The sequence below is a fragment of the Bos indicus x Bos taurus genome, chromosome 13 (genome assembly GCF_003369695.1).
Source record: "Bos indicus x Bos taurus breed Angus x Brahman F1 hybrid chromosome 13, Bos_hybrid_MaternalHap_v2.0, whole genome shotgun sequence".
Lineage (NCBI taxonomy): Eukaryota > Metazoa > Chordata > Mammalia > Artiodactyla > Bovidae > Bos > Bos indicus x Bos taurus.
In genome coordinates this window covers 66,104,155-66,120,556 of record NC_040088.1, presented here as the reverse complement: position 1 = coordinate 66,120,556, position 16,402 = coordinate 66,104,155, and the positions used below count along the sequence as shown (strand labels likewise).

The 16,402-nt window shown below is 38.5% G+C and overlaps 1 protein-coding gene across 2 annotated transcripts; it reads right to left on the bottom strand.

Annotated features, from left to right (window-relative positions):
* Positions 1-3,220: 3,220 nt before the first annotated feature.
* LOC113903651 (ankyrin repeat domain-containing protein 26-like) lies at positions 3,221-15,309 on the bottom strand. Of its 2 annotated transcripts, XM_027560133.1 has the most exons (5): positions 14,997-15,309; positions 13,158-13,191; positions 9,177-10,127; positions 7,405-7,557; positions 3,221-3,339 (listed from the first exon to the last, which is right to left on the bottom strand). In XM_027560133.1, exons 3-5 carry the CDS (start codon positions 9,867-9,869, stop codon positions 3,334-3,336), a joined length of 852 nt encoding a protein of 283 aa, XP_027415934.1. In that variant the 5' UTR covers positions 9,870-10,127; positions 13,158-13,191; positions 14,997-15,309; the 3' UTR covers positions 3,221-3,333. The 2 variants fall into 2 exon arrangements, with proteins under 2 accessions (XP_027415934.1, XP_027415935.1); XM_027560134.1 differs by lacking the exons at positions 13,158-13,191; positions 14,997-15,309 and adding an exon at positions 12,647-13,101 and having other exon boundaries at positions 3,244-3,339.
* Between the last annotated feature and the right edge of the window lie 1,093 nt (positions 15,310-16,402).

The following is a 16,402-nucleotide window of genomic DNA, read 5'->3' as shown; positions in this document are numbered from 1 at the left end:
AACTATGGTAGGGGTAATGACAGTAATGGCCACCTCTTTCAAAAGGACTTGTTCATGCACTGCTGTATTCAGTGCCCCTGACCCCCAGCAGGCCACTGTCGACCCACCCCTCTGCAGGAGACACCTGGACACTCACAGGCAAGTCTGGCTCAGTCTCTTGTGGGGACACTGCTCCTTTCTCCTGGCTCCTGGTGCACACAAGGCTTTGTTTGTGCCCTCCAAGAGTCTGCACTGGTCATACCAAAACACCCTCTTCCAACAACACAAGAGACGACTCTACACATGGACATCACCAAGTGGTCAATACCAAAGTCTGACTGATTATATTCTTTGCAGCCAAAGATGGAGAAGCTCTATACAATCACCAAAAAAAAAAAAAAAAGACTGGGAGCTGACTGGCTCAGATCATGAACTCCTTATTGCCAAATTCAGACTTAAATTGAACAAAGTACAGAAAATCACTAGACCACTCAGGTATGACCTTAATCAAATCCCTTATGATTATATAGTGGAAGTGACAAACAGATTCAAGGGATTAGATCTGATAGACAGTGCCTGAAGAACTGTGGATGGAGGTTTGTGACATTGTACAGGAGGCAGTGATCAAGACCATCCCCAAGAAAAAGAAATGCAGAAAGGCAAAATGGTTGTCTGAGGAAGACTTACACATAGCTAAGAAAAGAAGAGAAGCTAAAGGCAAAGGAGAAAAGAAAAGATAGAATCATCTGAATGCAGAGTTCCAAAGAATAGCAAGGAGAGATAAGAAAGCCTTCCTCAGTGATCAAGGCAAAGAAATAAAGAGAAACAATAGAATGGGAAAGACTAGAGATCTATTCAAGAGAATTTGAGATACCAAGGGAACATTTCACGCAAAGATGGGCACATTAAAGGACAGAAATTGTTGGACCTAACGGAAGCAGAAGATATTAAGAAGAGGTGGCAAGAATACACAGAAGGACTATACAAAAAAGATCTCCATGACTCAGATAACCGTAACAGTGTGATCACTTACCTAGAGCCAGACATCCTGGATTGCAAAGTCAAGTGGGCCTTAGGAAGTGTCACTACAAATAAAGCTAGTGGAGGTGATGGAATTCCAATTGAGTTATTTCAAATCCTATAGATGATGCTTTGAAAGTGGTGCACTCAATATGCCAGCAAATGTGGAAAGTTCAGCCGTGGACACAGGACTGGAAAAGGTCAGTTTTCATTCCAATCTCAAAGAAAAGCAATGCCAAAGAATGTTCAACCAGTTGCACAACTGCACTCATCTCACATGCTAGTAAAGTAATGCTCAAAATTCTTCCAGTGAGGCTTCAACAGTATGTGAAATGAGAACTTCCAGATGCACAAGTTGGATTTAGAAAAGGCAGAGGAACTAGAGATCAAATTGCCAACATCCATCTGTTGAATCATAGAAAAAGCAAGAGAATTACAGAAAAACATCTACTTCTGATTTATTGACTATGTCAAAGCCTTTGACTGTGTAGATCATAACAAACTGTGGAAATTCTTCAAGAGATGGGAATGCCAGACCACCTTATCTGCTTCCTCAGAAACCTGTATGTAGCTCAAGAAGCAACAGTTAGAATCAAACATGGAACAATGGACTGGTTCCAAATTGGGAAAAGATGCATCAAGGCTGTATATTGTCACCTGCTTATTTAACTTCTATGCAGAGTACATCATGCAAAATGCCAGGCTGGAGGAAGTACAAGCTGGAATCAAGATATCTGGGAGTAATATAAATAACCTCAGATATGCAGATGACACCACCCTTATGGCAGAAAGCAAAGAGGAACTAAAAAGCTTCTTGAAGAAAGGCAAAGAGGAAAGTGAAAAATCTGGCTTAAAACTCAGCATTCAAAAAACGAAGATCATGGCATCCAGTCCTATCACTTCATGGCATATAGATGGGGAAACAATGAAAACAGTGACAGATTTTATTTTCTTGGGCCCAAAATCACTGCAGATGGTGACTGCAGTCATGAAACTAAAAGACCCTCTCTCCTTGGGAGAAAAGCTATGATCAACCTAGACAGCATGTTAAAAAGCAGAGACATTACTTTGCCAACAAAGGTCTGTCTAGTCAAAGCTATGGTTTTTCCAGTAGTCATGGATGCATGTGAAATTTGGACCATCAAGAAAGCTGAGCACCAAAGCATTCATTCTTTTGAATTGTGGTGTTGGAGAAGACTCTTGAGAGGCCCTTGGACTGCAAGGAGATCAAACCAGTCAATCGTAAAGGAAATCAGTCCTGAATATTCATTGGAAGGACTGATGCTGAAGCTGTAGCTCCAATGTGAAGAACTGAGACATTGCGCAAGACCCTGATGCTGGGCGTGATTGAAGGCAGGAGGAGAAGGGGACGACAGATTAAATGGTTGGATGGCTTCACCAACTCGATGTACATGAGTTTGAGCAAGCTCTGGGAGTTGGTGATGGACAGAGAAGCCTGGTGTGCTGCAGTCCATGGGGTCACAGAGTCGGACACGACTGAGCAACTGAACTGACACATAAAATACTAAATGCTAGTGAAATTTTTTTAAAGTGTGGCTATATTTACATTTTACTTTCCAAAGATGCTCTAAAATAATTTTCATCAGTGGTTCAAGATATTCCAGGATAAATATCATCTTACTAAAGCAATCTTTGAAAAATCCCCATGCATACCCCAGCTCCTTAAAAAAAAAATCCAACAAAGGAAAAATGCATTCTTTCAGAAACACTGTCTATACAGACATAGTATTCATTCCTGGTGAAGAGAATAAGCTACAATATTAAAAATGATTCATTCTCAAAAATCTCACAGAAGGGTTAGGATTACAAGAGATACTCAGAATTCTCAATCAAATCATTACTCAAATTTCTAGACTCTAACAGATGTTTGTGTACCAATGTTCAAGGCAGCATTATTAATAACAGCCAGAAAGTGGAAAAACCCTGATTTCATTTTGACAGAGGAATGAACACACAAAATATTTTCTATATAAAATATTGCTTTTGGACTGGATTGTCACAATCTTTAAAATTAAAATCTTACTACAAAAATCATTAATTTTATGAATTCAGTCCATTTCTTCTCTAAAGAGTAATTATGCTATTAGTAGCAAGCAGTATCAGTAAAAATACCATAAACTTTTTAATCAATGAGACTTTTCACATTGTCTAAAATATTCTTATATATTACTATTAAAAAGTTAAAACTCTTCCTCAGTATGACAGAAATTAAGAGGTTGACTTACTGATCTTATGCTTAACAGGTTTTCCTGAAGCTGTTTGATTCTGCCCGCTTGCTTTTTGACTGTAGTTTGTAACTCGGTATTTTCAATTTCAAGCCTAAAATGCAGATTTTAAAACAATGATTCTCACACATAGGGTTTTTTGTTTAAAGATTTTTTTGAATGTGGACCATTTTTAAAGTCTTTATGGATTTACTGCCATATTGCTTCTGTTTTATGTTTTGGTTTTTTGGCTGGGAGGCACATGGGATCTTAGCTCCCCAACCAGGGATCAAACCCTCTGCATTGGAAGGCATGGTTTTAACCAGTGGACTGTCACGGCAGTCCTTCACACATAGATTTTTAAAATACCACACTGTTTCTGAACAAACATCTGCAGGTTCCATTACATAGGTTGTTAGAATTTTGAAAAGTAAATGATCTGGCAACCTCACTGTTTTTCTAGTTGTGTTTTGTGGATAATTGGCTTCCCTGATGGCTCAGACGGTAAAGAATCTGCCGACAATGCAGGAGACCCAGGTTCGATCCCCGAGTCAGGAAGATCCCTTGGACAAGGAAATGGCAAGCCACTCCAGGATTCTTGCCTGGAGAATTCATGGACAGAGGAGCCTGGTGGGCTGTATCCATGGAGTTGTAAAGAGTTGGACACGACTCAGTGACTAACACTTTCACTTTTCACTTGTGGATAATGTGCAAAATATGGAAATAATGGGGGAAAATTATGCATCTCAAAACAGCTCAAAGGTGAAATGTTACCCAGCTTCACAATGATGTTTTTTATTATCATTACTGATCTAATTCTCATATTATACTGTTTATCTGCTTTATATTTAAGTTGTTTTCTGTGCTGCTTTAAATCATACTTTAGGATGTGATCCTGTGTTTTTTCAGCACATCTCACGGCCTCTGTACATTTTTATCCTGTGTTTCTTGCAACTAAAAAGAAAGAAAAAAAAAAAAGGAAGAAAAACAACTGTTTTAATTACTAATGACCTAGTGAATCTGCCAATGTCAGTTTCTGTCTCTTTCATCTGCATATTGTTTACAGCTGCTTTCCTGCCATACAGCGGAGTTGAGTTGTTACAATAGATACCTTACAGTCCAAAAAGTGAAAATATTTACTGTCTGCCCTTTGTACATTACTGACCTCCCCTTTAGCACTCAAACACAAAATCATTCATGCTTTAAATTAGATTTTCTCAAATACACAAATTTATAAACTGGCCAAATGGGGAAAGACAGAAAATTACCTGACAATAAACATATATATATATATATTTATTTATTTATTTATTTATTCTAAGCTCCACATCAGCCATCACTTTAAATATCCACATTTGTGAATGACCACAGCTCTTCCAGTGATTCTGAGAGCTAGCACTACTGTTGGTGAGAACCAGATGCTTCAGGGACTAGTGTGAGAGGCAGTAGGTACATAGGAGCCAGAATTCGTGGGCCTGTGTTCCAATTCCATCAGTTCTGAGCTGTGAGTCCTGGGGCAAATTACTTAACCTTACTGTATCTCAGTTTCTCCATCCATAAAATGGGGATAATGGTAGCATCAACCTCAGTGGGATGCTGGGAAGATTCATTTGGGGACTATACATAATGTCAGAGAAGGCAATGGCATCCCACTCCAGTACTCTTGCCTGGAAAACCCCGTGGACGGAGGAACCTGGTAGGCTCCGGTCCATGGGGTTGCTAAGAGTCAGGCACGACTGAGCGACTTCACTTTCACTTTTCACTTTCATGCATTGCAGAAGGAAATGGCAACCCACTCCAGTATTCTTGCCTGGAGAATCCCAGGGACAGAGGAGCCTAGTGGGCTGCTGTCTATGGGGTCGCACAGAGTCGGACAGGACTGAAGCGACTTAGCAGCAGCAGCATACATAATGTATTTAGAAGAGGACGTGGCAGATACTAAGAGCTCTTTGTAATTGGCGTTATTACGGTCGCTGTATTTTATCTGCAAAACAATCTGATACTTCAGGCAGACGGCATGCCAACGGAAATGGTCTTCTACACAATCACAGTGAACTCACTCTCCATACCGTTGCAAGGGGCAGTAAGGGGGAGCATGAGGCCCAGAACACACGCGTTCAGACTTCAAAAATGTTCACTGACTCCACTAACAAACTAGTACTCTAGTACTTTTCTCCACTTACAGTAATTTGCAACTTCCTTCCTCTCTGTACTACTCAGTGGACAATGACCACCGGTTAATATGCAAATAGCACCTCCTGGATGGAGTGGTACAGAACATTACACGACCGTCAGAGGAAGGATGAAGTCACTGCCATGGAAATATAACTCTACTGCTAAATCAAAGTTCTGAGTCAATTCATTCTCACAACTGTTAATGTCTAGCCAGTACTCCGGTGAGAAAATTAAGGTTACGAGGTACAGATATCAGAGAAGCTATTCCCAGAACTTTACAGTTGGTGAAAGGCTAGAAATCTGTAAATCCCACTTCTGCCTACATAATGAAGGAAGGCAAATTTACACTTTTCTCCCAGAGTCAGGGAGAAAGATGAGCATTTAATTGAACAATTCTCCTCTATTAGACTAAGCGTTTTCAATTTTACATTGAGTTGCTTAAAATACATTTTAATAAAAGTTTTACTATACAAACATCTTCAAGAAAAAATAACTGGCGTGGGATGAAGTACTGAATTGTGTCCTAACAGTTGTTAAACTAAACTGTTTTCCATTTATGCAAGACAAGTGCTGTGCATATCCATAAATATTCCCTGTTAGAACAAGGTATACCTAGATAAGATTCTCCCTCATGAAAAAAATGACAACAATGCAAAATTAAGGGCTAAATTGTTCTTCACAGACTACATAACAGGGCTGAAGAGAAAAGGCTCAATGAGAGCTGGACAGTCAGGAAAGCTCCATGGAGGAGGAGAGACTGGGCGCCAGGTCTGAATAAATGGACTACCCAAGAGGAAAAGAAACTTTGAAGGCAGAAAGGACAGTCTGAGCAAAGGCCAAGAAAAGGTGAAATCAGCCAGTTAACTCAGGATAAAATCCAACCACAGGAAAATAAAAACATGTCCATCCAGAAATGTATAAACCAATGTTCACAGCAGCATTATTAATAGTTGCAAAGTGGAAACAACCCAAATCTCCATCAACTTATGAATGGATAAATATAGCCACGTACTGTTTATTGTTTGACAGTCAACAGAAATGGAAGAACTGATCGTGCTATACCATGGATGAACCGCAAAAACATGAGGTCAAATGAGAAAAGCTAATCCCAAAGGAGCATACTGCATGATTCCATTTATGTAAAACACCCAGAAGAGGCATGTCTCCAGAGACGAATATTAGACTGGGGGTTGCCTGGGGCTGAGGGAGATGGGTGGGCCTTGGGAGGTAGCTAAGGGATGCAGGGTTTCTTTGGGGGGCTGATGGAAATGCTCTAAAATTGACTGTGGTCACAGGTGACACCTCTCTAGACTAAGAGATACTGATCTACACACTTGGAATGGGTGAATTATATGATACATGAATTATATCTCAATAGCTTTTTAAAACTCCAAAGGCACTATCTAGATAATGTTCTTAATTCTCTATATTCGATGTATGTGTTATACTCCATCTGAGTGCCTCCATGCTTTTACAATGTATCTTAAATTAAAAGAAAAGAAGGCAGTGCATAACTTCAACTGGTTTGTATAATACACTTTCTGCACAAGTTATTCTGAAATGCATGAAATAAATATATACAGAACTCCACAGCCATTCACAAAAGTGAAGATGAGAAATTATAATTTTCTGGAACATTCCATTAAACACTATCCTCTGATTTTATCTGGCTTGCCTCATCATGGTAATACAGGGATCAAGAAATAAAATATTGTTCAATAGAAAAAAAAGTCTCTCAACCTGTGTGAAGAATGATGCACAATTCTCCATTTTCCTAAGGGTATATAATATACGAAATATATATATATATATATATATATATATATATATATAAAATGCAAATGGCAGAATGAAAGAGTTTAAGAAACGAGTGCACTTAAAGATTAATAAAATTACAGTAAATGACTAGTAATGAAAATAAAAAAGAAAGCTGTCCATGAAAATGAGCGTCCTAAAACACTTTATCCTACGTATTAACTGTCAACACATTCAATTTCACACATACCTGACTTGTGAGTTGATGTAAGTTGCTCTTTAAATCCTGTGCCTCAACTTCTAAGTTGGCACAGTGATATGACATGACGTCCAGGGATTCCGCCAACTCAGACCGCTTTTTGAAGCTGTCAGACAGTTCTTGTTGAAGGTGTCTCACAACTGCCTAATAAGATGCTTTGTTACTGAGTTTATCAAATCACTTTACTATTACACTATGTTAGTAACAGATGACTCCAACACATGTACTTTGAAAACTATCACCATGGACAGCAACTCACCTTCTTTTCTCCTCCCTGAATGTGGTTACAGACCCAGAAAGGCTCCCGACCGGCCTTCCTGATATTAAGTTCCTCAGACGAAGGAGGCAGCCCCACTGTCCACACCCTGCCCCTCCCGATAAATCTGCAGAGCTTCACCACCTCACATCCAGAACGAAACAGGTGTGTAGGTGGGACAAGCGGTGGAAAATTCCACACTGTGGAAACATTTTTCCTCTTTCTTTATTAGAGGCTTCGATTAACATCAGAGATCTTCACATATTCAATCCAGTGCTCAGATCTTTCCAATAGATTCCTTCCTCAGAAGGGAAATGAGGCCATTCCCTTGCTGCTTATCTATTTTATATCTAGTCGTGTGTCTGTGTTAATCCCCAACTCCTAATTTATCCCTCCTCCCCACCTTTACCCTTGGCTAACCATAATATTCTGCAGGCATCTACTTGGGAAAGGATCTGAAAAAGAATGGATATATGTATACCTATACCTGAATCAACTTGCTGTACATCTGAAGCTAATGCAAAATTGTAAATCAACTATATTCCAATATAAAAGAATAATGAAATTTAAAAAATGAGGTTGCTCCCATGCCTTCAAGGAGCCTCGATAACCTGGCCTCCACCTGCCTCCAGACCGCAGCCCCTACCACCCTCTCCCTGACTCACTCCATTCCTGCTGCTCACGAATCCTGCCACCCTCCATTTTTATTGGGCAAACTGGTATTCAAATGACAGTAATTGATCCTTAAAATGAGAATTAGGAGCAAATTGTTTGTAAAAATGTTCTAAGTAAATAGCATTAATAGCAGTGGGAAGTTTAAATCAAGAAGAGCTTGGTTAAAGCTCACCACTTGAGTCCCAAATTATGATTTAATGACAAGTGTATTTAAATGACTTGTCAATGAATTCTCAATTTAATGACAACTCTTTAAAGAGTTGAGAGGCATAAGAATAAATGATTCAAGGCTGAAATGTTTTCCAAGTTAATTCAAATTTACATGAATAAAACTAAAATTATACCAACAAATATGACAAAAAGGTATGACAAGCTACTGAAGCCAAAGTACGATATATAAGTAATAGCATCTGGGAAACCTGGAATTGACTGTCAGGGTAATCCATGTAACTGAAGCTTAATTTCAAAATATTCAGTTTAGGTTTGAGCGTTTCTTTTATCTGCTTCATCATGATACTGACGTGGTTACATAGAGATTAAAATTATTATCTGAATAGTAAATTACTAATACCCGTCTATATTAAAAATTTAGAACTTAATCTCTTAAACATTTCATAAGCGACACGATGTCTCTACTCAAAGTGAAGCATCTCTCGGGTCTAATTTTTATTTGCTGGATACAAGGTGTGCTTTTAGTCTGTTTTAGAGACCATAGATTCACAGCCCGTGTATTTTTTATATTCAGCTAGATTCAACATTTAGCCAGAATTAAGAATCACTTTGAATTTTCTTTCAGGAAATCTGAGAATTATTTCTCCTTCTGGATACTTACTTCTCTTTCTGCTTTCTCATTTTCATACTGACACATTCTCTCTTCTGCATGCTTCCATTTGTTGATTAACTCCTTGTTTCGTTCCTCCAGCATCAGACCTTGTTCCTCATGTTCAGCCTGAAGTTTTCTCAAAGTCTGCTGAAACTGGTCTTGGATGCTAATAACTATCTTCTCATTACTGTTGGCTCTGTTTTGTGCATCATCCAGTTGCTGTCGGAGCAACATGTTTTCACTCTGGAGTTGAGATAATCTTTCCTCTAAGGATTCCTGCTTTCCAAGGTATTCATTCACTTTGCCTTGTTCATTGAACATGTGTTCAATAACCTGCTTTTGACACTGTGCTTGGCGTAAGTCTCTCTGGACACGTTCTAACATCAAAGTCTTTTCTCTGAGATCATCTGTCGTCTGATGCAGCTTGATTTTTAGCTGATTGAATTTATTTTTCACTTTAGAAAGTTGCTGGGAAAGCATCTCATTGTCACTTTTCAGGTTAGCCATATCGGACTTCATTTGGTCCTGCAAGCGTAACCTCTTATCTTTTGCTTTCTGGGAGGCAAGTTCCAGGTCTCTTTGTGATGTCTGACCTTGATCATGATCATGTGTGGCAGGAGCCAGTCTAAAACGGTAGGATTCCACTTCTGTTTCCAGTCTTTGTTTGCTTTGTTTTGCATTTTCCAGCTCAGGGTTTAGCATTGTATTTTCAGCTATCGGAATGTTAAGCTGGCCAGTATGCTGGAATATGGCCTTTGTCAACGTTTCCTTATTCAATTTTATTGCCTCTTGAGGATAATCATTCTCTCCTTCTACAATTTCAATACCCTCAAAACATTTCTTTTCTTTTTCCTGGTTCTGATTGTTCACTGTGTCTATTTCTAGTCTTGCCGTGGCAATTTCATCCTGCACGTGGTTTTCGCGCAACAGACCTTTTGCTTTTCTCCCACTATCAGAAACCTAAGTGAGACAAAGGAGACTTTTAGTTAGTACTCAATAAAATGACATTTCATCATTTCCTCTGAAATGCAAGACTAACCTGTATGTTTATACAGTGAAAAGACTGCACCAAGTGGATCTCCAAGTGGAAAAAATGAGGTTCGATACAAACCTCAGACCTTATACAAGCAGAAATTCCCAAAGGTTCAAAAATTTAATTGAAGACAATGAATCCATGAAAGGAAAAAGAAAGCCCAAGGGACTTTTCAAGAAGCTCAGAACTGGAAAGGCTTTTCTCTGAATTACAACAAACACAGAAAGCCTAAAAGATTTATAGATCTGACTACACTTAAAAATCGTATCTGATGTGGTATATTTATATAATGGAAGAGTACGAAGCCATAAAAAGAATGAAATAATGCTACTTGCAGCAACAAAGATGGACCTAGACATGCCCACACTCAGTGAAGTAAGTCAGACAAAGACCAGTCGTGTTGCTTATGTGTGGGATCTAAAGGAACTTATGACATAACAGAAAGAGACCCACGGACATAGGAAACAAACTTACTCACCATACAGGAAAGTGGGTAGAGGAAGGGATAAATTAGGAGGTTGGGTTTAACATATACCATTTTATATATAGACAAGTGTATATAAAATAACCAGTAAGGATCTACTGTACAACATAAGGAACTCCATTTAATATTCTACAAGCAGAATCTGAAAAGGAATATGTGTGTGTGTGTGTGTGTGTGTGTGTGTGTATGTGTGTTAGTCTGTCATGTCCAACTCTTTGCGACCCCATGGACTGTAGCCCACCAGGTTCCTCTGTCCATGGGATTCTCCTGGCAAGAATACTGGAGTGGGTTGCCATTTCCTCCTCCACGGGATCTTCCCGACCCAAGGATCAAACCCAGGTCTCTTGCATTGCACGTGGATTCTTTACTGTCTGAGCCAGCAGGGAAGCCCCATTTATATAATATACACACACATATACATATATGTCTGAATCACTGTGCTGTATACCTGAAACTAACACAATATTGTAAATCAATTATAATTCCATAACAACACCACTCACTACCTTTAAAACCACTGCATCTGATACCTCCTATACAGCTACTTCAAGTAAGAGCCTTAGCTCTGTATATATTTAAATAGATGGAATTTCATACAAAAATTATTTTCTTAAGAATATGCTACCTTTCTAACATTTTAATAGGCAATTGTAAGGCTTATACCTATTGACAGCTATACTAAGCACTTCTACAAACATCAATTAACTCATTAGCTATAATGATTCTGGAAAGGAAGACGTTAAAATTATATAAGTAAGCTGCAGGCTTTTCATCAGGTCTTCTGACTCTGTTAGTCCTCTTACATCAAACCACAGTTACTTCTCTAGTACAAACATATCAGTACAAAATAATCCTCCTATTTCATTCATGGTATATACACTAATGATAAATAAGGTAAAATTTAGAGAGCTCTTCTTAGAGAATCATGAGATTATTTGCAATAACTTTCATTCTCTCTTCATACTGTTTAAAATACTAAGATGGGGGAAATACAATGACAAACAATGATCACTAAATGTACACTATGGCACATCTATCACTGTTTTCAGAAGTTCCTTGCACTGACACAGGACACTACACAGAGCAGAGGATCATTTTCTCTCAAGTACAAGAATGACTTCCAAAGTATGGTCTCTGAACTGCCTGTAGTTTCCTCCTTACCTTTAGTGGAAGTGATAAACTAACCTAAATCATCTATCAAGGAAGGGAAATCACGACCAAATGCCAGAACAGCTACTGTTAGTAGCAAGAGGTTTTTTTACTTTTTTTCCTTGGTGGGAGGGGGACTTTTATAAGTTTATTCTAAAGAAACAACTTTTTAAAGTGTACAAAAGTATTTTTACAACTGATGTCTCAGTTTTTATTAATTGAAAACCTGTAAATGATATGAAAAGGCCGTTGATAGGGTGCTAGTGAAAAAAATGACAGTGGAGCCAAGAACAGACTCTGATTTAGACACTGAAGGTGATGATGTGCATGGAGTGACCGACACGCTCACTCCAGAGCACAGGGACTTTTGGTCAGGTAATGCAGTCGTCGGTGGAGCACACACGGTCCTGGCCTAAACCACAATCAGGGTCACGGCTCTGCGAGACAGTCGCAACAATTTTGAGATCAATTCCTATGGAAAATATTAAAGGCCTCTCCTTGGATGAGGCCATGGTGTGTCCCTACCTGACTGCTGTAGACCAATGGATTTGAATTACAAATACTACTTTCCCAAGCTCTTCCTGAGAGCTTCTCGTTGTGGGAGATCTGCTGCTAGGACCTCGGGGATGGGACCCGGTCCGTGTTTGAGAGGGACATTGGGTGGGGGAGTGAATTCCTCTGCTCTGAGATGCCACTTGGGAGCTCTGCAGAATGAAGGACAATCAACTTCAAGAGTGTTTGGTTTCTACCAACTGCTGGAAAAAATCCACAGGGAGCATTCCTGCACCTCTTGAGGACGCCAGTTAAACACACCTTCCTTGAGGACTCTACTGTGAGGGAGAACCCAGCTGGGAAAGTGGAGCCAGCTCTGAGCTGTTCATGGGGCAGGTGGCCTGGAGGGCTGACGGGCACAGAGGGAGGGGGTCCACGACCCTCAGCCACCTGCCAGATGGCAACAGGGAATTTTTAGAGTAAAGCATGTCGCCATCCTCAGAAGCAGTTTCAGATGATTGAGTTAGGTTATCAAGGTCATTCACGTAATTAATTTGTTCTTTGACCTACACATAAAAAATACTGGTTCACAAAGTCCTCAAAATATGTATAAAATATACCAAGTGTACAAAGGTGATAAATATCTTCATCAAAGCAAAAGCAGAGGCTTCTTAAAAGAACAGGTTTTTATCAACAGGATAACTTTATCAACAGAGTTTCTAAATTATGTTTTCAAAGTAAATGTCTCTTCAGCAAAGGAAGATTTTCTATTTTGCCACTATTCCTTTTACAAAGTATTTTTTAGAGGATAATACATTTTTTTTTACTATACCTTCTTCTTTTCATATGCTGTTTTCCTTGCAGGCCTAAAAAAAACAAATGATTCTTTTCAGGCTAAAATTTAATAACTCGAAAATATAAATAACACCTAAATGTTTGTTTTTTATATAACATCTTTGCATTCATAAGTAATTTCTATAAAAGGATGAAACAACAAAAAAGAGTAGCATTAAGGGACAAATAAAATACACCTGTAATATTAATAAAACATTAAATTTAGATCAAAGGAAAAGGAAAAACCTAACACTACTTGCGTTATGTGATAGAAGCAGTATACCAGGGTTTTTTGCAGTTGTCATTTTTAATAAGAACTAACTTTTATGGCAATAAAACCTATTTCGGAAGTATTCCCTAAGTCCTTATAAGAAAGAAACCCATTTTTTTATCACCATGATATTAGCTTTTTGAGGGCTTATTATGCAACGGCTATGCATTATTACAAGCATTTGACATGTCTTAAAGGCTTTTAATCCTCGCGATCATTCTGGGAGATAGGTAATATATTAGATCCTTTAGTTAGGAAGAAATGGAGCAAAGAAAGGCTGAAGAACTTGCCCAAGACCACACAGCAGTTCACCAACAGCCCAGAATTCAAACCCAGGAAATCTGGCCTGAACACTGCTGTTCCAAAATATGCTGAGAAATTGATATTGAAAAGTCTTTTTAAGTAATATGATACCAAATGAATCTATATTATTATTTCATGTCTAGCTATAACTACAAATGATAATTCTGAATCTTAAAACATATTTCTAACAAAACAAAAAGACTTTAGATGTAGGCAATATTGGAAATCTATTTCAATAAAGATTTGTTTTTTGTAAAGAAATTCATCAATACACATTCATTCAACCATTCTGCTGTTTCTTTATGCATCTGACATACACTTATTGAGCACATAATATGTGTTAATGAAACTTTTAGTACAGGAAGCATGGTTTTGTCATTTAGATCTTTATCATCCAAAGTAATAAACAGAAGCCCAAGCACTGCAGATGTTAATTGTTTCTATTGAAAATAAACAAAATCCTCCCCTTTTCCCTGGAAGCTATAAACAACTATGAAGTTAATATGATGTGATGTTTCAGAGCACCTTACAAAATCATAGCTACCCACGATGATACTATCAACTAGAATCATCAAGGAATGATTAAATCCTATTCAGTATAACCTAAGTATTTGTAAATTCATGATTATATAATTTTAAAAAATCTATGTATGATAGAATTAACTTAAGTAATCATCTACGTATTCATTTACATAAGAAAATTATGCTTCAGAGCCAATGAACAAGGCCTTACCAAAATCTACATATGAACAGAAGTACATATGTACATAATAATCATGTATAATAATAATAATGTACAATTAACTTATTGTAATAGTTTAAAGATAATGTCATACAATCAATAAGCTTTCTAATTTGGAAATGCAAATAAGATAAAACTCAGGAAACACTTCCTCCTCTGGCTCATTTCCAACAGCATACACACTCTACAAGCTCCCCTCTTAACATAAAACAAGAAACTCTTTTGAACTCCACATTCCTCTTCAGTTACCATCCAGGTCTCCATTGCCTGTCCCAGTAAGTATTCCCGACAGAGCTGTTTATGTGTATTCACTACAGTCCAGCTTCCAAGTGGACTATTTACTGAAATGACTTCTGGCCAAAGCCACGAATCCTCTCCTTAACCTTTCTGCAGTGTTCATCCAGTAGAGTTGAGGATTCTCTTCTCTTGGCCTGTATACTATATTATGCTGCTCTATTTCCAGAAGAAGTATTCAGTGCTAATATTTCTTCCCCTAGAAATAAAGAATTTGTCCATGTTACCTGCCATCATCTTGATCCACTTCCCTTAAAATGCCGTCATCATTCACGTGCAGCAGGCCACCAGTTAGTGAATCGGTCTTTTCAAATATTGGTGCAATCACACGTTCTTCCGGTGTCCATTTGTCATCATTCTTTTTATTTACTCCCTTTCTGTGCACACCAGGATCGCTACTTTAAAAAGTCCAAAAAAAAGCCAATGTTTTCAAATAATTCGACTAATAAAGAATAAAAAACCAATTCTTGTAAAATTCCAACTCTTACCCATATTAAGTCATATGAAGTACCAACCATATGCAAGAAAACAAATTCTTCCTTCAAACAGAGATATATAATTATGATACAATATGATATGTAAGAGTTGGCATATGAAAGTGATAAGTGAAATAAGGAAGGATTTGCAGAAGAAGTGAAGACAGAAGGTCAAAAGGAAGAGAAAAGCGAGAAATCATTCTACTGGGAGATTAGAATGTGAGTACACAGATCAGGCACACGGCATCTAGGTTGTTTCCTAGGAACCTGGAAGGAAAAGTACAAAATACATGGAAGAAAGTAGAGAGATGCTCTGGAAAGACACTGGGAAGAACCTCAAGGGCTACACTGAAAACCTGGAGTCCACTGCCTAAACACCACGACTCTTAGACATGGGAGTCATAATTAGATTTACACTATATTTTTTTGTTTTGCTTTTAAATACAGTAATGTTTAATTTAGGAATTTCCCTGGTACTCCAGTGCTTAGGAATCTGCCTGCTGATGCAGGGGGCACAGGTCCGATCCCTGGTCAGGGAAGATAGCACATGCCACAGAGCAATGAATCCTGTGCTCCACAACCACTGAAGCCAGCACCCTGGAGCCCACGCTCAGCATCAAGAGAAGCCACTACAATGAGAAGCCCAAGCACTGCAGATGTAAAGAACCAGCACAGCCAAATAAATTAAAAAAAAAAAAAAAAACCCTCAAAGAAAAAGGTAACACTTAATTTAGATGATTTTTAAAATGACATGTGGCACATCCACCATGAAAGAAGAAATCAAATTTAGGCGGGGCGGGGGCAGTTTACTTGTAAACCACCCACATGGGTGACATCAGCATCATGGATGAAAGGCAGGTGCCTCATCGGCTCTCCCGCCACCAACAGCAATCTGGCTCCATCCATGGACATACTCAAAGTGCTAGGAGAAAACTGCCAACCAAGAGTACTCTATCCAGAAAAGGTGTCTTTCAGAAATGAAGGAGAAATAAAAACTTTCCCAGACAAAACAAACCTGAGGGAGTTCTTCACCACTAGTCCCGCCTCATGAGAAACGCTGAAGGAAGTCCTCAGACTGAAATGAAAGGATGCTCATTAGTGACATAAATTTACCTTTACAACACACTGGTTAAGGCAAGTATGCAGTCAACTCCAGA